Source organism: Notolepis coatsorum (assembly GCF_963971535.1).
Source record: "Notolepis coatsorum genome assembly, chromosome: 13".
NCBI classification, from domain to species: domain Eukaryota; kingdom Metazoa; phylum Chordata; class Actinopteri; order Aulopiformes; family Paralepididae; genus Notolepis; species Notolepis coatsorum.
Genome location: NC_140177.1, coordinates 3476562 through 3503249, shown reverse-complemented (window position 1 = coordinate 3503249; position 26688 = coordinate 3476562). Strand labels below are relative to the sequence as shown.

Genomic DNA, 26688 nt, shown 5'->3' with positions numbered 1-26688 from the left:
TTACCTAAAGATGGCAGACTAGCACTCACTGGGAAGAACAGTAGACCTATCGCTATTCTCCCAGTTCTCAGTAAAATGATGGGGAGAATAGTCCACTCACAAATACAGGATTACTTTGACTGTAACGGCTTGAAGACAAGTTTTCAACATGCTTACAAACGTAACCATACAGTAATGACAGATGACTGGCTCAAGGAAATTGATAAATCAAAGATGACTGGTGCAGTATTACTTGATTTTAGTGCTGCATTCGATGTCATAGACCACGATCTGCTCATCGGTAAACTAGAATGCTATGAGTTTTGTCCAACAGCCATCATATTTATGAAGAGTTATCTCACAAGTAGGACACAAAGGGTTTATTACACTGGCAGCTGGTCTCACTCTAAGGTCTTAGACTGCGGGGTCCCGCAAGGGAGCTGCCTAGGACCACTCCTATACGCCATCTTCACAAACGACTTACCATCAGTTCTGTGTAAAGCAACTGTACAAATGTATGCAGATGATTCTACATTGTACTATGCTGCAAAAACTGTCAGTGAACTGGACAATGTTTTATCAGCTGAGTTAAATATGGTGTTTGATTGGATAAAACGGAATAAGTTGGTACTAAACATCTCAAAAACCAAATCAATTATCTTGGGTTCGAGTCATCGATACCAAAAATGTGTTTGAACATGTCTGAGGAACCCATAGAACAGGTAAATAAAGTAAAATTACTGGGCATAATCATTTATAGCCAGCTGTCATGGGCAGAACACATTGATACCATAGTGAAGAAGATGGGGAGTGGTATCTCCATGGTGAGGAAATGTCTTTCTTATGTCCCTACATACATTGTGGGACAGGTGGCGAAATCTTTAATTTGATGTCACCTGGATTATTGTGCACCAGTATGGTCTTCCGCATCCAAAGGTCAACTAAATAAATTGCAAACTGCCCAGAACAGAGCTGCAAGGTTAGTCTTACATTGTTCCATGAGAACAAACACTATCACTATGCACCGGCAACTCTCATAGTAAACGGTAGAGAATAGGCTGGTTTTCAACACGGTAAACATTTTCAGGAACACTGTCTTTTCGTCTCAACCTGTTTTCTTATACAAACAAATTGTTAGATGCAGTCAGGTTCATTCCTATTTTACTAGGTCAGCCGATGATGGACAGATTATGTTACCACGTCCAAAATCAAATGCTATGCACCGGCAACTCTCATGGTTAACGGTAGAGAATAGGCTGGTTTTCAACACAGTTAAATTTTTCAGGAACACTGTCTTTTCGTCTCAACCTGTTTTCTTATACAAACAAATTGTTAGATGCAGTCAGGTTCATTCTTATTTTACTAGGTCAGCCGATGATGGACAGATTATGTTACCACGTCCAAAATCAAATGCTTTAAAGAGGACTGTTGTTTATCGTGCCATCAATCATTGGAATAACTGCCCACTGAACATAAGTAAATTGAATAGCAAAGTGTCTTTCAAATACCACCTGAGAATGCACTACTTAAATATGTGAGCAAAATATTCTGATGTTGATAATGATGTCTACAATGTTTTACTGTTTTTAGATTATCATTGTTAACACATTGGTCGCCATAAACGAGTTACTCCGTTTTTGGCCGCCATGCATTGAACGCCAACAACGGCGTAAGCGTTTTTTTTAAATCAATAGTAAATTTTTTCGCCATGGCATTCATAATTCATCCAGCCAACCTCCGGTGCTGCAGCGGGACCCTGAATGAGATTGCAACACCTCAATACCGCCGCCTGGTGGATGGTCGGGCGAGTTACACTCTCAAAACCGGAAGTTGTGATCGGTGCGTCGAGGAAATCCCTCCGGCAGTAATATCTTGTTACGTGGGTCCAGACAAACACTGGCGTGCATATGGATCGCTTCCATAACGCAATAATCGATATGATTTCGGCGTTTATTGCGCCATACAAACCGGAAATGGATCTAGGCGATCGGCGTCAAATAATTGGGATCTTTTTCTTCCAGTCTCATCGGCGAACGGTAAGAGGACAGTAACGTTATTTTCAGCCCGATTGTGCGTTTCTTTGTTTGCAAACAGTCTGATCAATATATCAACCCATACTACATAAAGCCGTTACTGACGATTTTATTACTTTAACGGAATTATAGACGACTCCCGCCCCCCCTTTCCTCCACGCATGATGAAGCATAATGTATACCGATCATATACATTTAAATTTTTTAATATAGCGTGTATAGGAAAGAAACGGCAATCGATAATCTATCATTATGCGTTTGGGCCTATAACTAGCGTTTTTGGAATTACAGCAGAAAAGCTTATAAACATACTTATATTCAAGACGGTATTAACACAACAATGTATGAATGAAAAAATATAACGTTCCCACATCCGGAATGATAGATAATCGATGTTGAATGGGCCATAGTAATGTCAATATAGCAATACAATTTAAAAAGTTATAGCCCTGCAAAGAAGGTAAACATCTCCATAGGCTTACAGTGGTGGCAGACTGGGTATATTGATGGGTATAACCAATGGTGGGGAATGTGTTAACCCTTTATTCGCCAATGACGTGTTCCCACGTCATTCTCTGCCATGCGTAATCTGCCAATGACGCCGTAAGGCGTCTTTGAGATCAATATTTCAAAAATCTGTGATGGCAATCATATTTTACCCACGGAGACTTGGGATCTCCTGTTGATCTCCTCTCAACTCTCCAACGGTTCAAGAGCGCCATCTGGTGGCCGATCGGCGGATCGCCCAAACAGGAAGTGACGCGCCGGAAGTGGTGCTCATCCATATTCGGTCCGGGCACTCACTATCGTTAGCGGGACTCTAGCTTGACACACTGGACAGCGATCAGTTGCCAATAACTCGATAAACAACATGATTTGGACGTATATACTATTATACAACCTGGAAATGGATCGCATATATCAACATCCCATAATCGAGAACTTTCTGCTCGACGCTGATCGCCCAACGCTACGAGGAAGCTGCGGTGAGTTTCAGCGTGTTTGATTATTATTAAACGTATAATCTGCTCTGATATATATATCGCCCATACTACATAAATGATTTAACGTCGGCCACGGACTTATAACCCCCCCCCCCCCTCCGGTCACCAGCAGATGATGAGGCAGGACGTTTAGGACCTTGTACAATTGAACGTTTTAATATGACGTCAATCGGTATCAAACTACATTTGATGATGTAATATGTATTTATAGCTATAACTCGCGTTCTGCAGAATGCTGCAGAAAACGATAAAAACATATTTATACTTTAGACCGTATTTTAGTATGAATATGTGAATGAAAAGGTAGAACGTTGCTACATCCTAAACGATAGATACTTGACGTTGAATGGGCCATAGTAATGTCAATTTAGCAATAGAATTTAAAAAGTTATAGCCCTGCAAAGAAGGGGAACATCTCCATAGACTTATAGTGGTGGCAGAGAGGGGATTAAGATCAGAATAATCCCTGGCAGATAAAGGGTTAATTGTGATTGTCATATGTATCTCATGTTGTTATGTTTTCTATTTTTTTTTTATTATTATCTTTTTCCCCCTTCTTTTTTTCCGTTTTTCTCCCCTCCCAATGTTAGTCGTTATGCCAATTCCCAATCCCTTTCCTGGTCATTGCGCACTCTACCCCCTACCGTTGGTCTGGGAGGGCGGAGACTATCACATGCTTCCTCCGACACCCAGCCCACCACTTCTTTTCACCTGGCAGCGCGGACTCTCACTGGGAGAGTAACGTGTGGAAGGTCACACCTAGGGATGGGTACCTTTCACATTTGAACCGGTACCGGTACCTGTGAATCGATACCGGTACCCAACGGTACCTTTTTTCGGTACTTTAGTCTCAAGAAATTTTATTTACCTACCTCAGTCGTAAAAAAAAAATCCAAACATCAAATAACTACAATTTTCGACAGTTTTCGGCTTGTCATTGCTCCGACTGCTTTGTTGTTGAATCAAGTCAAATCCTAGGTAAGCATATATTGTGCGTGTGAACGTTGACATGAAAAGAAAAAAGTAAAAAAAAAAAAAAAAGAAAAAAAAAAAAATTATATTTTTTTTCGGTATCTCACTTGATTCGATACTCGGTAGTACCGACGTGTTTCGGTTCGGTACCTCAAAAGTACCGAATTCGGTACCCATCCCTAGTCACACCTCCCTCCAGATCCTACCCTTGCTGTGCAGGCGCCCCGACCAAACTGTAGGAGTCGCTGTTTACAACGACCCGGACCCACCCACCGGCTTCCCTCCCGCTGACTCTGCCAATTGAGCCAGTATGGCGGCCGGCCAAGCCGGAGGCAACGCTGACAGCCGGATTCGATACCAGTGTCTCTCACGTTGGTGACAAGCGCTTAGTCCGCTGTGCCACCCAGCCGCCCATGTTTTGTGTTTTCTGTTGTCATTCTGTGTGGACCCCAGGAAGACTAGCTCGCCACTTAGGTGGCAGCTAATGGGGATCCTTTTAAATAGGGATGTCCAATATTATCGGCCGGCCGATATCGGCGCTAAAATGTGATATCGGAAAATATCGGTATCGGTTTTCAATTTTTTCTTTTTTTTTCTTCATTTCTATAACCTTTATTTACCCAGGCAAGCAAGTAAGAATAAATTCTGATTTTATTTATTGTCAAAAGTATGCATAATGTTGTGTTAATTCCACAACAAGAGATATGTAATGTTAATTTTTGTTAGTGTTTGGTATTTCTTTGTTGGTTTTTAGTACTTTTAAACATTCATTTCTAAAACCTTTTTACCTTTAGTAAGTAGTAGTCATCATTTGATCTTTTTTTTTTATCCACTTTTTCTCCCATTTTCTATTTTTTCTCCCATCCCAATTTCGTATCATCCAATTCAACCCTTCCCTGTCTCGGACGCTGTTTCTTGCCTCCCACAAGCCGGCTGCAATGTGGACTAAGTCATACATAGCACAAGTCCCCTCCGGTACTTGAGGTAACAGCAGTCGCATCTTTTCACCTGCGCAGCTCGATCTCTCAGTGGCGAGGAGTAGGAGGAGTGGGAGGCTCACGCTGCCCCCGACACTTCCTGATTCTACTGCGCAGGCGCACCAACGACCTGTAGGAGTCGCTGTCCACAACGCCCGATCCCCACCCATCAGTTTCCCACCCCCTAATACGGCCAATGTGTATTAGTACGGACGGCCAGCTAAACTGAAAGCAATGTGGAGCGCTGGGCTCGAACAGGCGAGCCCAGCGTCTCCAGTATTCGTGGCGAGCGCCTTGCCCACTACGCCACGTAGCCGCCCAGTCATCATTTGATCTTATCATGTTTCCATTCGCCGATTTGTGGACTTTTTTGGAGCTTTTACTTGCTCTGTGGACTGTGGCCTGTAGCTGAGCTTCCACCAGCCCTGCACCAGCGACCAGCTACCAGCTACCAGGCCAGCCCCAGGCTACCAGCTACCAGCCATCACCAGGCCAGCCCCAGGCTACCTGCTACCAGCCACCACCGGGCCAGCCCCAGGCTGCCAGCTACCAGCCACTACCACCAGGCCAGCCTCAGGCTACCAGCTACCAGCCATCACCATCAGGCCAGCCCCAGGCTGCCAGCTACCAGCCACCACCACCAGGCCTGGTAGGCCTCAGACCTGCACCAGAAAAATAAAACTCTACAGAGAACCCCAAAGAGAACCTCTGCTGCTGGCTGTTACCTCTCCTCTCTACTGTGTGGGGCACTGCTGAAGCGGACCTGACTGGAAACCCATTATGGAGGATGCTCTGGGAACGCACTCCCTCACAAAGGAGCTGGTAGATCTTTTTAACAGTTCTGACAATGAACGTACTTGTTATGGATTTTCTGAAAATAGTGTCTGCTCTAAGCAAAACAGTGGCAATGTGCCCGTCATAGACAACACCAAATACCTCAAGGAACTTCTTGCAGCAAAAGATACTTTGAATCCATCATTCACACTATTTAATACAAATGTAGTAAATGAAACTTGGTCTACCGTAGTAAATGGAAGGAAAGGAAAGAGATGTTTTCTGCCCCTGTTTAATCCTGACATTTCATTTGACATTCCAGTGAATAATTCTTATGCGCCTCTGACTGAGCACTTGGATTACCTCACTGAGTTCCCACTCGTAACAGCTAAAGATGCTAACATCCCAACCTTTACCTCAATGAGGAAACGGCCGGCCAATCCAGCTTCATGCAGCGGATCATCCTCTCTATCTGACCCCCAGCCCGGGAACAAGAGAGCTCGTAGGGACCACTCTTCATCCTCTCCATCTGACCCCCAGCCCGGGAACAAGAGAGCTCGTAGGGACCACTCTTCATCCTCTCTATCTGACCCCCAGCCCGGGAACAAGAGAGCTCGTAGGGACCACTCTTCATCCTCTCTATCTGACCCCCAGCCCGGGAACAAGAGAGCTCGTAGGGACCACTCTTCATCCTCTCTATCTGACCCCCAGCCCGGGAACAAGAGAGCTCGTAGGGACCACTCTTCATTCTCTCCATCTGACCCCCAGCCCGGGAACAAGAGAGCTCGTAGGGACCACTCTTCATCCTCTCTATCTGACCCCCAGCCCGGGAACAAGAGAGCTCGTAGGGACCACTCTTCATCCTCTCTATCTGACCCCCAGCCCGGGAACAAGAGAGCTCGTAGGGACCACTCTTCATCCTCTCCATCTGGCCCCCAGCCCGGGAACAAGAGAGCTCGTAGGGACCACTCCTCCCCCAGTTCACCTCGGCAGCGCTCTCCTGTACATCAACCCTCATGGTCTGCACTCGCACCGTCGCCGCCAGCGCCCCCCCCCCTCCTCCATGGACCCTGGGGGACCTGTTGTCTACCCTGTCCCAGTGGCAGCTGAAAATCACCCAAGGCTTTCCATCTATGATGGAGGTTTCCATGAGGGAAAACCCTTGGTCCTCTTGATTGGTGACTCCATCATCAGGTCTATTAAACTTCCCTGTGCCATATCATACTGTTTTTCTGATCTTATGGAACGGGTGCCCTCTGTCATTGAGAATCATCCCTCTGTTCACACTGTGATTTTACATGTAGGGACCAATGATGTGTTATCCAGGCAATCGACCAAGCTTCACTCTGACCGTATGTCTCTGGCATTAACCATAGAGAGCCTAGGAAAACACTGTGTCCTCTCCGGTCCTATTCCATCTTTAAGACATGGCTCTGAGCATTTTAGTCGCCTTTTTAGCTTTATGTACTGCCACTGGCCATACCTTCATTAACAACTTCGACACGTTTTGGAATAGAGTGAACCTATACAAAGTGGATGGGGTTCACCCAAATGATCTGGGGGCTGAGAAACTCAGATTAAATTGTATGAAATCATGTATTAATGCCTCTCTGACCTGACAGCTACCCACATCAGTAAGTAGTTTAAATAATCTATGTTTTGTTTTTAATCCTCTTTGTGTAACTAATATTGTGTCTACGCATAGTCCCAATCCTTCTGTTGCTATTATTCCTGTTCGAATCACCACCAGGCCCCCGGTTGATCATGTAGGTCGTACTGCTGTTACTCCAAACTTGGTTTTAATACAAATTCAGCCCCCTGTTATTAATCATGTTATTGATTTTTACACCAATTCAGAGTCTCTATTCAGCCCACTTACTTTTAAAAAGAGAAACGGATTAGGGATCATTCATTGGAATATTAGGAGTTTACATAAAAATCTTGATCATGTCAAGATACTTGTCATGCAGTCTAACCCCGATATCCTGATTTTAAAGGGGCTATGTACTGCTATTCCTAGCACTATTTGGGCAACTTTACACAATTCCTGTTAGTCTATTGAAGACATCTGTAAGGTTTTTTTCAAAAAAAATGCATTGTTTTATATTTCTAATCAAGTACTCAAAACCATCATTTTCCAGCTTCAAGATTTCAGGCTGTTATGGCCTGGCTCCGCCCATAAGCACTTTGAGTGACAGTCAGCCCACACAGTCTGCTGAGAGAGATAGAGATAGAGAGATAGAGATAGGGGGGGTGGGAGAGAGAGAGAGAGGGAGAGAGAGAGGGAGAGAGAGAGAGAGAGAGAGAGAGAGAGAGAGAGAGAGAGAGAGGGGGCGGTAAATTTTTTTAATGATTCGTTATGGCGTAATCAATACTTCCATGCGTATAAATTGCGTTCGCGACCTCCATGTTTTGGGGCTATTCATCAGAAAACTCGGATCCGGGATTCGGCTCCCATCCGTCGGGCAACAACTGTGGGTTTTCAGCCTCTCTCTCTGGAGCTTAACGGAGTTTCGACTCCTGGCTAGAGGAGCTTGTCGCGGCTCATGCGCATGCGCTCGCTCGGCCAATCAGAGAGGGGTCTGCAGAAATGGCCTCAACCAATCAGAGAGGGGTCTGCAGAAATGCGGCTACAAATTGTAGAGACGCGCCGCCGGAGCAGGTCTCCCCCCCCCCAAATGCCCCCTCTCTCTCCATCTCTCTCTTCCTCTCTCCCTCCAGAACGCACGCAGAGGCGTCGGGCCCCACTCCGCCTCGCAGCATGAGGAAGTGGCTTCCACTCGCTGTCTAGTCTAGGTAGAATGGGGGCGGGCATTAGCTCCAACCACAGAGCCAATCGCATCACTGTGCGCTACCCAGCGGCCGTATGACGTATATCAGCCGTTCAAATCAAAATGGCCTTATTTACTGGAGGAGGAAAGGGGCTGAGCTGAATCAGAGCAATCCGCCAATATGGTATTTAGACACTAAAACACATTGATACGAACTCCTATTACTATAATACAATGCTAGAGACTGAAAAATGACATTTATAGTACATGTCACCTTTAAGTGAAACTTGGCTTAAGAAAGGTGATTCTGACTTGGATGTAACTCTAGACAATTACAACCTGTTTAGAGCGGATAGGACTGGGAGGGGGGAGGGGTGGCTATTTATGTAAAGTCTATTTTTTCTGTGACTATTTTAAACACCGTAACAATTCCAAAATGTTTTGAAATCCTTGTTTTAAACATTTATTTGGGACCCAATAATTCTGTTAATGTGACTGGAGTCTATAGACTATCAGCCGATGTTAACTCTATTGATAGGATAGCAGAGTTACTATCTCAGTACTCAAATGTTGAACTGATAGTTCTAGGGGATTTTAATATTGATTTTGGCTTAGTAATGATTCAAACCATCTTAGAGACATTAGTAGTAGCATTGGCTTATCTCAGTTGGTTACTGAACCCACCAGGCCAAATCTAAAAGATTATTCTAGGTCACGTATAATTGACTTAATGTTTTCTAATAAGACTGATAAAATTAGTGCTTGTGGTGTTTTTGAATTAGGTGTTAGTGATCACTGTCCTATAGCTTGTGTTAGAAACTCTCGATTAGAGAAATCACAGTCTCGCATTATTAACAAAAGGAATATGAAAAACTTTAGTGATCAGGCTTTTCTAATTGACCTATTCCATAGCGACATCCACTACACATTGGAGATTCCCGATGTCGAAGTAGCACTCAACTTTTTTTCAAAAACCTTTCTCTCAATTGCTAATAAACATGCACCTTATAAAAGGCTTAGAATAAAAAATAGATTAATCCCTTGGTTCATACCTGAATTATCTGCCTTGCTTAAGGAGAGAGATAGAGCCTGGTCACTTGCCAGAAGCTCTGGTGATCAGTCACACTGGGCAGCATTTAGACGGCTTAGAAATAAATGTACAGCATCTGTGAGAACGGCTAAAGTTGAGTATCACTTAGAACTAGTAACCAGCTCCTACTCAGATCCTGCTAAATTTTGGAAGGCGGTGAATAAAAATAAGACCAGAACCACAATTTCCCTCCCTACAGAGATTAGAAAGGGTGAATCCTTGATATCGGAACAAAAAGAGGTCTGTTTAGCCATAAACCAACATTTTATCGAAGCTGGTCATCTATTTGAGAATAGCCATGTAGGGCCACCAGGTGGACAGGATCAGGAGCCCTGTACATTCCCTGTGCAGTTAGGAAATTATTTTCAGTTTAATTTACAACCCTTGTCTGTAAACTCTGTTCTTGAGGCACTTCAAGCCATTGATACCAGGAAATCAACTGGAGAGGATGGGTTGGATCCTTTTTTCCTCAAACTAGCTGCACCATTGGTTTCAAAGCCAATAACACACATATTTAATCTTTCACTACTAACAGGTGTGGTTCCTGTTGCCTGGAAAACAGCCCATGTGACCCCCTTGCATAAAGGGGGGGATAAAAGTGACCTAAATAATTACAGACCAATCTCCAAGTTATCCTGTCTAGCAAAAATCCTGGAGTCATTGGTAAACAACCAACTTAAAACATTCATCACAAAACACTCTATATTAAACCCACACCAATCTGGTTTTAGAGAAAAACACAGTACAATCTCGGCGGCTACTGTAGTTATAAATGACATTGTATCAGCCCTTGACAAAGGAAAGCATTGTGCTGCCTTGTTTGTAGATTTGTCTAAGGCGTTTGATACTGTTGACCACCTTCTCCTCCTACAAAGATTGCAGTGTTGGCTTTGATACAGGTGCTTGCAGTTGGTTTCAAAACTATTTAACAGAAAGATTTCAGTGTGTGAAAATGGGAAATGCCCAATCAGAGCTTCTACCCATCACAAAAGGTGTTCCACAGGGATCAATCCTCGGCCCGGTCTTATTTACCATTTATATTAATAATATTGTCTCATCTCTGAGCAGCTGTCAAAGCCACCTTTACGCGGATGACACAGTTCTCTATTGTACTGCTGATTCTGTGCAACTGGCCACTAAATGTTTACAACTCTCCTTTGACGCCCTGCAAGATGCACTTATTAGTCTAAAATTGGTGCTTAATGCCAGTAAAACTAAATTGATGTTGTTTTCCAAAGCCAAAAATATTGTTTATAGTGACTTGCATATATCGACTCTGAACAGTTCTGATATCGAGAGAGTTTCAGAATACAAATACCTTGGTATTTGGATTGATGAAGGACTTGCATTTAAATATCATGTGGGCGTCCTCCCCAGTAAATTACGGAAAAAGATTGGCTTTTTGTATAGAAATAGAGCCAACTTCCCTATGATTAGTAGAAAGAGCGTTGTTGAAGCAGTGTTCCTATCTGTTTTGGATTACGGAGACGTGATTTATAGACATGCAGCGGCTTCCACTCTTAAGCCCTTAGACTCTGTTTATCATTCAGCCATAAGATTTATCACCGGTGATAGTTATGGTACTCACCATTGTATCCTATATAATAAGGTCGGGTGGGGCTCTCTGGCAGAGATACGTAAGTTGCATTGCAATCTTTTTATCTATAAAGCCATAATTAGAGATTGTCCAAATTATATTAGTTCTTTATTGGAATGGACCACTGGACCCTGTCGTACACGATCCAGTTTTTGGCTTAAACTTAGAGTGCCTAGAGTTTGTACTGAACTTGGTAGATCTGCTTTTGGCTTTTTTGCCCCTACATCATGGAATACCCTACAGGAAACACTGAAACTAGACACTCTAGTGTCTATGGGTCGGTTTAGAACCTTAATGACCAATCAGGTCACCACAATATGTAATTGTTTTTAAATTATTACCTCTGTTTTAATTTTGAGCTATTTTATAATTTTTAAAAGATTTATTATTTTTTTTTAATGTATTTTAAAATGTGCTCTCAATTATTCTGATAATCTGATGTCTTTATATTTATGAACACACTGTGACACTTGTGTATGTAACATCTCAACGGCACTGTAAATGAGTTTAATTACTCAGTGTATTATCGAGTATAAATAAAGATTGAATGAATTACCTGAAATTATTCCTTTTTTTGGGGGGGAAACCCTGCATATATCGGTATCGGTTGATATCGGTATCGGTAAAAAAGCCAATATCGAGCATCCCTACTTTTAAACAATAAACAACAACAATAAACTACTGTTATCACTATTGTCATTATTACTTGCACTTTGTTCTATGTTCTATTATTCTATTATATATGTACCTACCCTGTACCCCCCCCCCCCCCCCCATGCTGCTATGACACTTGCATTTCCCCAAGGGGATTAATAAAGGAACACTTGACTTCATATTACAGTACACAAATTGCAGGCCAATTACTTTCTGACATGAAGATAACTGAACAGAATCCGCAGCTCCTTCTCCCAACCCATTCCAAATACTGAATCGAGAACCTCATCCTTCACTCTGTCATCTTTCTCTCCCATTACAGAAGCCGAGACCCTGACACTGGTAACGTCGAACCGTCCGACTACATGCCAGCTGGACCAGCTACCCTCCCCACTCCTCCAGACCATAGCACCGGACATCCTCCCATTCCTAACTGCAACCATCAACTCCTCACTCAACTCAGGGGTGGTCCCCACCTCCCTAAAACAAGTCAGAGTCACGCCGCTCGTAAAAAAAAGAAAACCTGAACCCCACCGTCATAGGCAACTATTGTCCTGTCTCTCTTCTCTCCTTCCTTTCTAAAACACTTGAACATGCTGTATCCAACCAACTTACTGCTCATCTCTTACAGAATGACCTCCTAGACCCTAATCAGTCTGGCTTCCGGACTGGCCACTCCACAGAAACGGCCCTCATTGCGGTCACAGAGGCACTTCACTTAGCAAAAGTGAAAGGCCTCTCCTCTGTCCTGATTCTCCTAGATCTATCTGCAGCCTTCGACACAGTCAACCATCAGATCCTCCTCGCGGCCCTCGCAGGAATGGGAGTTGCTGGCTCTGCGCTGACATGGCTGACATCATACATCAATGACCGCTCCTACCAAGTGTCATGGAGAGGGACCCTGTCGGCCACCCGCCCCCTGCGGATGGGTGTCCCTCAGGGCTCGGTCCTAGGACCCCTTCTCTTCTCCCTCTACACTAAATCACTGGGTAACATTATCACGTCTCATGGCTTCTCATATCATTGTTATGCCGATGATACTCGACTCTTCCTCTCCTTCCCTCCCTCAGATATCCACGTCTCTGAGCGGATCTCGGCCTGTCTGTCCGTCATCTCCGCCTGGATGACGACCAACCATCTCAAACTGAACCTAAGCAAAACAGAATTGCTCCACCTGCCGGCCAAATCCTCCCCCCTGACCGACCTTTCCATCACAGTCGAGAATGCAGCTGTGACCGCGTCCCCGACCACCAAGAACCTTGGTGTTGTCCTCGACAACCAGTTGAACTTCTCTGCTCACATCGCAGCGACAACCAGAACCTGCAGATTCCTCCTGAGCAACGTCAGAAGGATCCGCCCCTTCCTGACAAAAGAAGCCACCCAACTCCTCGTCCAATCAACAGTCATCTCCCGCCTCGACTGCTGCAACGCAGTGCTTGCTGGCCTCCCGGCCACTGCCACCAAGCCTCTTCAACTCATTCAGAACGCAGCGGCCCGCCTGATCTCAAACCTACCGAAGTCGGCCCATGTGTCACCCCACTTCTTAGGGACCTGCACTGGCTCCCCATTGTTGCACGAATCCGCGTCAAGGTCCTCGACCTGGCATACCGTGCGGCAAAGGGAACCGCTCCCGCCTACCTCCGGTCAATGGTCTCTAACTACACACACTCAAGACCCCTACGCTCTGCATCTTCTGGCCGCCTCAGACCTACTCCTATCTGAGCTCCGGGAGGGTCATCAAGGTGAAGTCGCCTATTCTCAGTCCTTGCTCCACAATGGTGAAATTAACTACCCACCCCAGTTAGGACAGCCGAAACCCGTCCAATCTTTCGCCGTTGACTAAAGACGCACTTCTTCAACCATTATCTGAAATTTAAAAAAATTATAAAATTCTAACCCTAACTAACCTTACTCTCATGCACATGTCCTAATAAACTAACCTACACTGTAGCACGCAACACTTTGATGAACATTGTTACTCAGCTGATAAGAGTTGTACCCTTCCTGATGACTTGTCGTACAGAACTTGTAAGTCGCTTTGGATAAAAGCGTCAGCTAAATGACTAAATGTAAATGTAAAACTACTTGGTAATGACAAGTAATGGCTGTGGTGATCATTTCTGTGTTATTACACGGTAATTATCCTGTTATTTGAGTACCGCAATATGAAATGCATACTTTCTAGTAGGTAGGTTCTCTTATCTTGCCCGAGCAAAACTCTGTTGATGTTACTGTATTCTATAGATCAAGAACAGACAGGGAGGTAATCCTTGGTGGTAACAATGGCCTAAGTGGGCTTGTGACCCGAAGGTCGCCAGTTCAATTCCCGGACCAGCTGCAAAAATGTAGGTAGGATAAGTGAACAACAAGTAGGGCTGCTCGATTAACACATTGAGTGCCACGCCCCTTCCGGGAAGTGCATCTGGCCTTGCCGCCCATTAACCCCATGTAAACGCTCACCTTATTTGTAGAGCTAAACCTATATTTTATATTATAGCTATGGGTCTAATAACACCATAGATTGTCAGTGAGTTGCTTCCAGTCAAAAAAAATAATGAGAATTTTTTCATCCGTACATTTCCGTTTTATACCGTTTTGAATATGAATATAGTTTGGGTGCTTCTGAGTAATTCCAGGAAAAAGACGCGAAAATAGCGTTTTAGTGGAATCCACTTATCACGTTGCCATTTTTCGCCTGATTATCGAATCTTCCTGAAATCAATGGTAGATTATCATTATTATGTCTCCTCGTGCATACATGAAATGGGCCCTGGAGCGAGGCGCTCCCCCCCCCCCCTCCTGCACCCAACGGTAAACAGCCACACACAGCACACACAGATAGCTTCAATCGTGGGAGAAAGAAATATCAGATCAACGCAAGATTGGATATATAGAGTCCTAACCTGGTCTCTGATGTAATGCAAAAAAAATAATCCAATTATCTGATCGCCATTCCAGTTATCCACAGCGATCCTGTCTCCGACGTTATTGGGCATTGCACATGAACGGGTGGGCGGGGTCAGTTGTCCAAGCCATCCCTACAAGCGCGTGTTTTGCCGGAGTGTTTAGGACTCGCCCCCACGCTGCAGCTCGGTGGAGAAAATAAACTACATCGTTTCTAATGGAGTGTAATAGCGGCCGAAGGCGTTAAGAGAGCGGTATAAGACCGTCTGCCAGCTCAGACACATTCAGTACAGCATGCACAAGGTGCCCCGCTGAATTATGAATGGCAATAGCGAATAAAATAAATACCGTAAGAAAAACGTAGATCTACATTTCCGGCACTCAACCGTCGGGCGACAGAAACGTAGTTCTACGTTAACGGCACCCAAAGGGTTAAGACAAATCATAATTACGATTATTTTGGTCAATATTGAGATCACGATTATTTAACACATTTACTCATTGACTTTGGAAATATTGTGCATTTATTGAACTAAAGAAATTAATATTTTTAACAGTGGATTTCCTTGAACTTTAAATATAATTAAACTAAAAAACAAAAATGACGACTTTAAAACATGACCTGGCTAAAAAATATGACCAGACTAAAAGTAGATTATCTTGTTTTCATAATCATTGAAAGCCAAAATCATGATTGAAAATCAAATTATGAAATAAGATTGACACCCATGTATATTTGAAGTTACACATTGTGGTTTTGGATGAGAATGGGTATAAGTCACAGGCTCTTAGTCCATTCGGTAAAAGCGATCACGCCGCAATATTTCTTTTGCCAAAGTACAAACAAAGTCTCAAGCGAACGCCGGTGGTCTCGCGAGAGGTTAAGCGTTGGGCCGTGACGTCAGAGGAGTCACTCCAAGCTGTACTGGAATGCACAGACTGGAGTGTATTCCGTGATAACACAGCCAATATTAACGAATACACCGAAACGGTGATTGACTATGTCTGTACTCAGGTAGAAGAAACAATCCCCTCCACCAAAATTAAAATCTACCCAAATCAAAAGCCCTGGGTAGACAAATCCGTCCGTGAGGCTCTGAAAGTGCGCACATCAGCATACAACACCGGGCTGGTGACAGGCAACATGGAAGAACACAAGATGGCAAGATACAACGTCAGGAGAGCAGTAATAGAGGCAAAACGGCGTTACAGGGATAAAGTTGAACTTCAGTTTGAACAGGCTGACTCTAGAGGCATGTGGCAGGGCCTCAGAACAATGACAGACTACAAAGGCACCCCCCTCAAACTGAACAGTGACATCTCCTTAGCAAATGATCTCAATTCCTTCTATGCGAGGTTTGAGGCTGTGAATAACAACACCAGCCTACAAACCACGGCAATGGGGGGGGGGGGGTCTGCTGATGGAGACTCAGTGTTCAGGGTAACAGAGCATGAGGTGAGACGGATCTTTAAAAAAGTGAATATCAGGAAGGCAGCAGGACCGGACGGCATCCCCGGCCGCGTCCTAAAAGTCTGTGCCGACCAACTGGCCCCGGTATTCACTGACATCTTCAACCTGTCCTTGGAACAGGCTGTCATCCCCACCTGTCTGAAGAAGTCCACCATCATCCCTGTACCCAAAAAATCTACGCCCGCTTGCCTCAACGACTACCGCCCTGTAGCCCTCACCTCCATAGCCATGAAGTGCTTTGAGAAGCTAGTGAAGGGCTACATCTGTTCCTCCCTCCCCATCAACCTGGACCCTCTGCAATTTGCATATCGCCCCAACAGGTCCACGGAGGACGCCATAGCCCATGTGCTGCACACAGCAGCATCACACCTGGACAAGAGGCAGGGGAACTATGTGAGAATGCTGTTCATCGACTACAGCTCAGCATTCAATACCATAGTCCCCTCCAAACTCATAGCCAAGCTCAGGGACCTGGGCTTGAACTATGACCTGTGCCAGTGGGTCTTGGACTTCCTGACGGGCAGACCCCAGGTGGTAAGAGCCGGCAACTGCACCTCCTCATCCATCACGCTCAACATAGGGGCCCCCCAGGGCTGTGTTCTGAGCCCCCTCCTCTACTCCCTGTACACACATGACTGCGTAGCACAGCGGAACAACAACACCATCATCAAATTTGCTGATGACACAGTAGTGGTGGGCCTGATCTCTGCCAACGACGAAAGGGCCTACCTGGAAGAGGTAGAGAACCTGTCACAGTGGTGTCAGGAGAACTGCCTCTCCCTGAACGTCAGCAAAACAAAAGAGATGATTGTGGACTTCAGGAGGTCGGGGGTCAAGGACTACAGCCCCCTCAGCATCGACGGGGCACCGGTTGAGAGAGTGAACAGTTTCAAGTACCTCGGAGCCCACATATCCGAGGACTTGACATGGACCACACACATTGACAGTGTTGTGAAGAAGGCACGACAACGCCTCTACTTCCTCAGGCGCCTAAGGAAGTTCCAAGTCAGTCAGAAGATCCTTAGGAACTTCTACTCATGTACAATAGAGAGCATCCTGACCGGCAACATCACCTCCTGGTTTGGGAATAGCACTGCACAAAACCGTAGCAGACTACAAAGAGTGACACGTTCAGCCGAACGCACAATTGGAGGGGGGCTTCCCACCCTCCAGAACATTTACAACAAGCGGTGCAAGGGGAAGGCTAAGAGAATTATTAAGGACTCGAGCCACCCGAACAACTGCCTCTTTGAACTGCTGCGGTCAGGCAAGCGATACCGGAGTCTTAAGGCGAGCACAGAAAGACTCAGAAGAAGCTTCTATCCCCAGGCCATCAGGCTGCTAAACGAACAATAATCGCTAAACGAACAATAATCACTATGCAACAACCATCAAATGCACACAGCACACACACCCACACGCACACACTCACTCAAACAAACAACACACTGCAGCACCCACTCTCCACACTTTAGATCACACAAACACACTTACACTTTATATTTATTGATAAAGGATTTGCACTACAACTCGTACACCTACTGTGAATTGTACCTAAATTGCACCTCGTCCCATTTCTCCATTTCTGCCTTGCACTATATAGTATTGTATATTAGTACACTGCACAGTATTGTATATTGTATGGTAACTACGTCTATTCTGCATTGAACATTGTACATATGTCTAAACTGAACACTGTGACCTCTTTTTTTTTTACTTCTAATTTTACTATGTTTTTATTTCATACTTATCTTGTCTTGCACAGTCTCTGGAGCGCAACAGTAAGAAGCATTTTGTACAAAAGTATTCTGTACTTCTGTATGACAACTATTAAAGAAACTTGAAACTTGAGTTCCATGGGTCATGAGACACTTTTCAATTCAAGTCAAAACATAAAAGAAATCACCTAAATGTACATATGGCAAGCCCCGCCCCCTCTTACTTAATCCTCCAATCGCAACAGTTGTGATTGAAGGATGAAGAAAAGAGGGCAGGGCTTGAGATAGGTCAATCAAGAGAAACAACGTGTCAGTCTACCCGTGGGGACTTGGCAATCAGGTGGTGGGGAATCTTCATGGTGTTGTGGACGTAGTCGAATATCTGGGTCAGTTTTCTCTTATTGGCCATCAGAACTTTGGGGACGATGGTGATGATGTGCTGGAGCTCATTTTCCTTGAAGCCAAACTCCAGTTTGCACACCTGAGTGGGACACGAGGAAAAGGAAAAAAAGAGTGGGCTAAAGGAGGCTGGCTGGCTGACCATATGCATACATACGGTGGTCATTTTGCTCTCCAGCCTGGGCACAACATAAGAGCAAAATGGCTGCCGTGTGAACACGGTCAACTAGGTACCTTTAATGTCACATCAAATTTGTGGCACCGTTCATTCAGATTATTTCACACACCTTCAGATTCTCTTTAACGGGCTCCAAACTGCCACACAATAATCTTGGAAGGCGACTCACAACATCCCGGGTCTGAAAACAAACGGCAAAAACAAACAAACAAACAAACCAAAAACATATAATTCCTCATCCCATCAATAGATTCATTATGTTCTTTTGTCGTGGAGAGATTCAGGTATTTTTGCAGACATTTATTATAGGTGCTATAGATAACATTTTATGCAGAGTAATGTTTTTTTTACAATACATCCACAGAGCTTTTAGAAATGTGCGGAATAAAAGTATTACTTTATCCGCCAAAAATTATTGATAAAAATAAAATGTGTGTTGTTGTTTACATGTTGCTTGCATGTGTCCCCTCCTCCCTACTTCCCATTTCCCCATGTGGAATGCACCTGATTGGATAAATTACATGCTGGTGCTCTAGTGCGACATCTAGTGGCTGAATGTTATAGCACCGTTAATGATGAGACATAATGGAAGAAGCCAACCTTCCATGCGCTGAGGCCGAGCTCCTTCTGATAGAAGCCCAGCCGGTTGTCCAGCCTCTGGACACTGAAGTTGAGGAGGAACGGAGCTCTGGACACCATGGACGCAACATCCTCAGCGCTGAACTTCATCTTCCTGAGATACTGCACCCTTGCAAAAGGAAATGGGAAGCAGGTTTTATTTTAAACAAATGCAAGGAGATGCAATGAGCATTCCTATCGGCATAACGGCTGCGAGTCTTTCAATGAGTAGAGGGAGAGAGATATATCTTTAAAATCTACCTGAATTCAGATGTGAACCTGCGGCAATCCTGGGTCTAATCTACTGCCTTACACTGTAGTCATGGCTACCTACCTCATATAACTCTGTATGATAGCCTTGTACAATAATACTGGGGCGACAGTGGCTCGGCAGGTAGAGCAGTCGTCTGGTAATCCAGAGGTTCCCGGTTCGATTCCCACTCCTCCCGGGCAGCGTGTCGAAGTGTCCTTGAGCAAGACACTTAACCTCCAATTGCTCCTGATTTGCAGGTTGGCACCTTGCATGGTTGCCTCCGCCGTCGGTGTGTGAATGTGTGAGGGAATGGGTCAAATGTGAGGAACAAATTGTAAAGCGCTTTGGATAAAAGTGCTATATAAACGCACCATTTACCATTTAATACTGTATATACCATATATACAGTATCAGTGTTTCCCCTACCATTGCCTTGGCGGGGCGGCCCGCCCCGCTAATGGGCCCCCCCGCCCCCCCTGAAAATATTTATAATAAAACATTACACAGTTTTTTTCTTGATTTCTTTTAAACAAATTATTATTTTGTATTATTTAACTATTTAATTATTATTTAGTTATTGCACTGCGCTGGCAGTTGAACTGCATTGAACTGAACTTAATTGTAACCTAACTGGCACTGAACATTGAACTACACTGGCACTGTTTGCAGATGTACTATTATTCAAGTAGTTTTTTTTTGTTAAATCCAAAAGGAAAAAATATTACGGTAAATCAGAGAAATCCGAAAACGGGAAAATTTCAAACCGAGAAATCCGAAAACAGGAAAATTCATATCCGAAAACAGGAAAAGATAAAAACGGATTTCATAGGGCCCTAGTTAAGGTGAGTTAATAAATTCACTCTGAAAATCTGCTCCGCTCTGATAAACTGACTCTTTGGTCAGAGCGTCCAGTGTGCACTCAGAATTTCCAAACAACTTGAGTGCGCTCACTCTGACACTGGTTGTAAATAGTTAGTGTTGTATGTGCCTCCCTCAGTGTTTCCCATAAATTACCTAGACTGATACATTGCCAATAGGGATGTATCAGTAGTATTGGCAGTGGTAGTAGTCATAATAGTAATCCAGTATATTTTTATATATATATATATATATTTTTTTATTGATCTTTTTCCCCCTCCATTTTCCTCAGATTTTCTCCCATCCCAATGTTAGTCGTTATGCCCAATCCCCTTCCTGGTCGCTGCGCACTTACCCCCCACAGTCAGATCATCTGGGAGAGTGGAGGCTATCACGTGCTTCCTCCGACACACGTCCAGCCAATCAACCGCTTCTTTTCACCTGGCAGCGCGGATATTCTCCGAGAGGGCGTAGCGTGTGGAAGGATCACACTATCCCACTCAGGTCCCATCCGCGCTTAGCAGGCGCCCCGACCAAACTGTAGGAGTCGCTGTTTTACAACGACCCGGACCCACCCCGCCAGCTTCTCCCACCCTCTAATACTGCCAATTGTATTAGTGTGAACGGCCAGCCAAGCTGGTGACAACCCCGGAGCTGTGAGCTGGATTCGAACAGGCGAATCCAGCTCACAGCTCCGGGGTTGGTGACGAACGCAATCTCCGCTACGCCACCTAACCGCGCACTATTTTTATATTTTCTAAAAAATAAACCAGTTCAACACAGGTAACCACTTTTGCTTCATTTCTTTGATGGCTCAATTGTATGCTCTAGTGCTTCCCAAACCTCTCCTCGAGACACCCCAGCCGTTCCATGTATTTGTTAAATTCCACCACCAGCACACCTGATTCAACTAATAAAGGGCTAGTTAAGTTGAATCAGGTGTGCTGGTGGTGGAATTTAACTAATACATGGAACGGCTTGGGTGCTCCGAGGAGAGGATTGGGAAGCACTAGTCTAGTCGATTTTGTGTTTTGACCACAAAGTTCATCATAGATCTGGCCTCTTTATTTTTCTCTCAAAGTGCACCAGATTGATGCATTTAACTTTAAAATATACAAAAAATTTAAACGTCCGGGGGTGCTTGCCCCCAGACCCCCCTAGAGGGTCAGAGGTTCACCCACCAGTCTCATAAAATCCTGTGGTAAACACTGTCCCTGTATTGTAAATAGTTCATATGTGTGTTGTCACTACTGTATGTAAAATTGTAAATAAGTTAATTTATGTGTTGTAAATAAATATTGTATTTATTTACCTAATTTATGTGCAATAGTTTCATTTCAGCTCACTCAGTGTAGAGAAATGCATCGATACTAACAACCGCCTTATGACGACACTGTTGACACCATGTATCCGTGACACGCGTGCCCCCCGTGACAACACTAGTGAAAGAAATCCTAGGGGAAACACAGAGTATATTTATATTTACCATGTATATTTGTATCCACACCGGTCTGAATATACCTGCATATATTCCTGTTAGTTGGGTCCAGATCCTCAATTCTGTGACCATTTTCTGGCTAACATGTTTTGATGATGGATTTGACCTTTTATACAAATAAATTAGCCCCACAAGCCCCTCCAAAAAATCCTGGGCCTTTTTTCTAGAGGGCCAATCATGTATGAAGACACTTTGTACACTTTGTGTAAGTCTTCATACATGATTCTAGGTGCTCTGGTTCAAAAGTACATTTCTGATGATTTTACAAGATGGCCACCGATGGCGATCTGGATGGATTTGGCCCTCTCTAGGAAGAAAGCCCGGGGTGTTTGGTGAACAGCGTGAGCATTGGATTTAAGAGCTTCCCTCTCCCTCATTTCTGTGTTTATTCCCCCCCCCCCCTTTATTTTAACCCCGATATCTGCCAACAGCGCTGCCAGGTGCAAACTGCTCCGCGAGCCAACTTGCGCTGGAGCAAATCAGGAGCAAATTGCACGCCTATGGGCGCGTGTTTGCGCTAGTATATCATCCGCGCAATGTCTTTAGTGAATCGGCTGCAAAGACGGAGCATATACGGCGCGCTAATCGCACAATCCATTCTTTGTGAATTTGCCCCTAAGACAGAAAGAGAACCACGTGGTCGTTGAGTAGCTTGGACCTGCTGAAATTCTCTCTCTACTGGTACAACAATCCCTGTACGTTTACACCCCAACCCCCCCCCCCCCCCCCATATCCTACCTGTCCTGCAGGTGTTCCAGGCTCACGGTGAGAATGAAGGGGTTGTGAGAGAGGATGTAGCCCAGACGAGAGTCCTCCACCCCGATCTCCTTGAGGAACAGCAGCCTGGGAGCCACGTCCGTCTGGAAGTCCAGCCGGAGCAGCATGGAGCCCACGCCGGGTCTCTGCTCCAGCTGCCAGAGGCTCACACCTGGAGAGAGACACAACCAGAGACTCACACCTGCAGGGAGAACACAACCAGAGGCTCACAACACAGAGTGACTGACTGACTGACTGACTGACTGACTGACTGACTGACTGACTGACTGACTGACCTACCAGACTGCCCCACACACTCGCCCTGGACTATATGAGATCCCCCTCCGTGTCTCTCGATTCCTGCCCGGATACCCGACGACCCCCTTTCCTACAATAAATACACCTGTGTCGGGTTTTACCGAGACCCGTCTACTCTTCTGTGTCCCGCATATTGGGTCTCAATACGCTCAATAAGCGTGATATTTACATCATTCTCGTGGAAGTCATAGCAGCAGGATCTGTATAGGCGGGAATAGAGTTACCTAGCTGTACCAGCTTTGTGAGCGTCTCAGACTCATCCACGTAGTCTCCGAGAGAGAAGGAAGCAGGGGGCACCGCCGCCGAGGGGGCTATACCAACAGCCTCTTCATCGCTGATCTCCTCCAAGGCAGAGAGGTGTGGGATGGCATCCAGGTCTGATGAATGATATAAAATACAGTATGGAGAAAACAAACAAACAAACAAACAAACAAACACACAAACAAACACACACGACTTAGTCACCTCCCTACCAGGATAAATATAGGTCCAGTCCTAAAAAATGTTTATTGTGAATTGTGTGCGCTTATTCATGGTTAACACCAACAAGAATATGCATAGAAACCCTAGGGGTAAAGAAATCGATACAGCATAGTATCGTGATATTTTGTGTGGCATTCTATTGTGTGGTATCGTAGATGCCAAGTAGTATTGAAATGAGATGAACAGACTGAAAACGGTATCTTATTAGATCAAACAGATGTTGTGTATCTTTTTTCTTATTGCAGATGTGGACAAAGTTATTTTGCTGTTGAAAAAAACTTAAAGGAACACGCCAACCTTTTGGGAAATTAGCTTATTTGCCATCTACCCTGGAATTAGACAAGCAGATAGATACCATTTTCTTCTCTGTGCATGCATTAGGCTAAGGGAACAGCCGCACCGTTAGCCTAGCTTAGCATCATTCACTGGAAGTAGGTAGCCTAGTTCCCAACAGTCATGAAATACACTCCAAAACTTTTTGGATTTCATCACCTCAAAAGCCCTGATGTTGTTTTTTAAAACTGGGCTTTTGAGATGATGAAATAACCGCAACCAGGCAGCAGTGGTTCGGCAAAAAAGTATAGAGTATATATCTGCTTAGAAAATGAAAATGTCGAATCTTTTATTTTTATTTCTCACAGGTCACAACATGTTTACAGGAACGTTTTGGAGTGCATTTCGTGACTGTTGGGAACTAGGCTACACTGGCACACCTACTCCCAGTGAATGACGCTAAACTAGGCTTAGTGATGCGGCTGTTCCCTGAGCCTAATGCATGCACAGAGAAGATAAGGGTATGTATCTGCTTGTCTAACTCCAGGGTAGATGGCAAATAAGGTAATTTCCCAAAAAGTTGGCGTGTAGGGCAAATATAACTGAGAGGGCATACATACCCTCATCTCGCACGTTGTTGCCGATATGCACATGTCCATAGTTAATTATATTGATTTGTTATATTGTTTACACTGCTTTTTTACTACCTGTACCTCCCCTCCCCCCTCCCCCATGCTGCTATGATGCCTGAATTTCCCCAAGGGGATCAATAAAGGAATATCTTAATCTTATATCATCCCGGGACACCCTTCATTTCGAGCCCTACACAGAGCCATGCTCACGGGTCAACAGTGGCAGCCATACCCAGGCACCCCCCACCCACCCACCCCCTCCTAATAGACAGTCTCCTCCCCAACGTATGTATAGATTTTCTCCCACCCACCCACCCCCTCCTAATAGACAGTCTCCTCCCCACCGTATGTATAGATTTTCTCCCACCCACCCACCCCCTCCTAATGTACAGTATCCTCCCCATCATATGTATATATTTTCTGTCGGGATCTCTGGGTAACAGTACTGTATTTTTGCATATCGTATATGTCACAAATGTAACTACTATATACCGTACTTTTCGGACTATAAGCCGCAGCTTTTCCCCCCATTTTTCGACCCTGCGGCTTATATAACGGTGCGGCTTATATGTGACTCGACGTGACCAAACCCGAAAATGTAAAAATCTAAATATAGCTTTTTTGACTGTATTGAAATGTTATTTATCTGTTCCCTTATTTGCTAAACTTAATACAACTTGTAAATGAGTTAATTCTTGTTATTTGTCAGACAGTATTGTGTCCCAATGCTAATTAAACATTAAAACACCTGCGGCTTATAGTCCAGTGCGGCTTATATATGTACACATCATTCAATTTAGCTGCTGCGGCTTATAGTCAGGTGCGGCTTATAGTGCGAAAAGTACGGTACCTCTATGTCATGTATGTCCCTATGTCATAAATGTCATGCATGTTGGGTATGTCATAAATGTCACTATGAATTGAAAATGGGGAGGGGGACCCTGATGTAAACAAGACAAACGTCTTTCTCTGGTCTGCATCCCCTTATTAACAATTGTGTGTCTTGAGTCGTACTGTATTGTACCCATTCTGCAATCTGTTAAATAAAGTTCATTCATTCATACCGCACGTACCAAAAGCCGCTCGACTGTCAGTCACGGGCGCCACGTCTCTGATTCGCCGCGACAGAAGGTTGTCGCGGCGTGACACCACCACTTCGGTTCCAGACGGGCCCTCGGCGTCCGTGCGCTCCTCCTCCTCCGCCTCCTCCACAGTCGTCACAGGTTTGGCGACGAGGTCACTGTAAAAACACACCCCTCGTCTCCACCTCTGTCTCACCGCGCAAGACATCGTGCGGTTCCCGGCCATCGGCGAGAAGGGTCCGATTGGGATCTCGGTGGATCTCCTGGCGGCTGGAGGAGGGTGTTGGTGATGGACTCCCCGTGTGGAGTACAGCAGGGCGACGCTCGCTCGCTCTGACCGGAGCACACAGGTCCATCTGTGGCAGAGCTGCACGCTGGGTGATGCCATCATTGTGGTTTTCTATGGACAACAGAGACATGTTTTTCAGTCAATCTTTGTTTTTTAATCTCGAAAGATCAATTGATTGATCAATTTACGATCACGTCGAGAGGTACAATACTGTATATAACACAAAAACAACATGGAGACAGAAAAGTCAATCAATTAGACAATTTAAATGAATTAACTACAGACTGAGGTGAAATATTTGGCTATTATAGCTTTAAACTGGATAATAAAGTATTCAATTTAGTTCAAGTTCTTTAATAGTTGTCATACAGAAGTACAGAATACTTTCATACAAAATGCTTCTTACTGTTACGCTCCAGAGACTGTGCTAGACAAGATAGTATCAAATAACATAATAACATAATATAGCATGAATTTAGAAGAAGAAAATGAGGTCACAGTGTTCGGTATAGACATATGTACAATGTTCTGAGTTACCATATAATATACAATACACAATACTATGCAGTGTACTAATGTACAGTACTATCTAGTGCAAAGCAGAAATGGGATGAGGAACAATTTTAGGTACAATTTACAGTAAGGTGTACGAGTTGTAGTGCAATCCTTCATCCATAAATATAAAGTGTGGGGAGTGGGTGCTACAGTGTGTTTGTTTAAAGTGGGTGTGTGCTATAAAGTGTGTGGAGTGGGTGCTACAGTGTGTTTGTTTAAAGTGAGTGTGTGCGTGTGGATGTGTGTGCTATGTGTGTTTGGTGGTTGTTGTTGTGTAGTGTTCATTCATTGTTCGTTTAGCAGCCTGATGGCCTGGGGATAGAAGCTACTTCTGAGTCTTTCTGTGCTCGCCTTGAGACTCCTGTATCGCTTGCCTGACGGCAGCAGTTCAAAGAGGCAGTTGTTCGGGTGGCTCGAGTCCTTAATAATTATCTTAGCCTTCCCCTTGCAACGCTTGTAGTAAATGTTCTGGAGGGTGGGGAGCCCCCCTCCAATTGTGCGTTCGGCTGAACGTGTCACTCTTTGTAGTCTGCTTTGGTCTTTTGCAGTGCT

General features: G+C 44.6%; 1 protein-coding gene across 1 annotated transcript in view; it reads right to left on the bottom strand.

Annotated features, from left to right (window-relative positions):
- Nucleotides 1–25680, bottom strand: part of mterf3 (mitochondrial transcription termination factor 3) — a gene marked incomplete at both ends in the record, with an annotated part of 31192 nt that extends 5512 nt beyond the window's left edge. The window contains 6 exons of the mRNA XM_084327055.1: nt 18264–18425; nt 18631–18702; nt 19122–19269; nt 22487–22676; nt 23047–23199; nt 25284–25680. Of these exons, the coding sequence (XP_084183181.1) occupies nt 18264–18425; nt 18631–18702; nt 19122–19269; nt 22487–22676; nt 23047–23199; nt 25284–25680 (1122 nt within the window). The remainder of the gene's footprint in view (nt 1–18263; nt 18426–18630; nt 18703–19121; nt 19270–22486; nt 22677–23046; nt 23200–25283) is intronic.
- Between the last annotated feature and the right edge of the window lie 1008 nt (nt 25681–26688).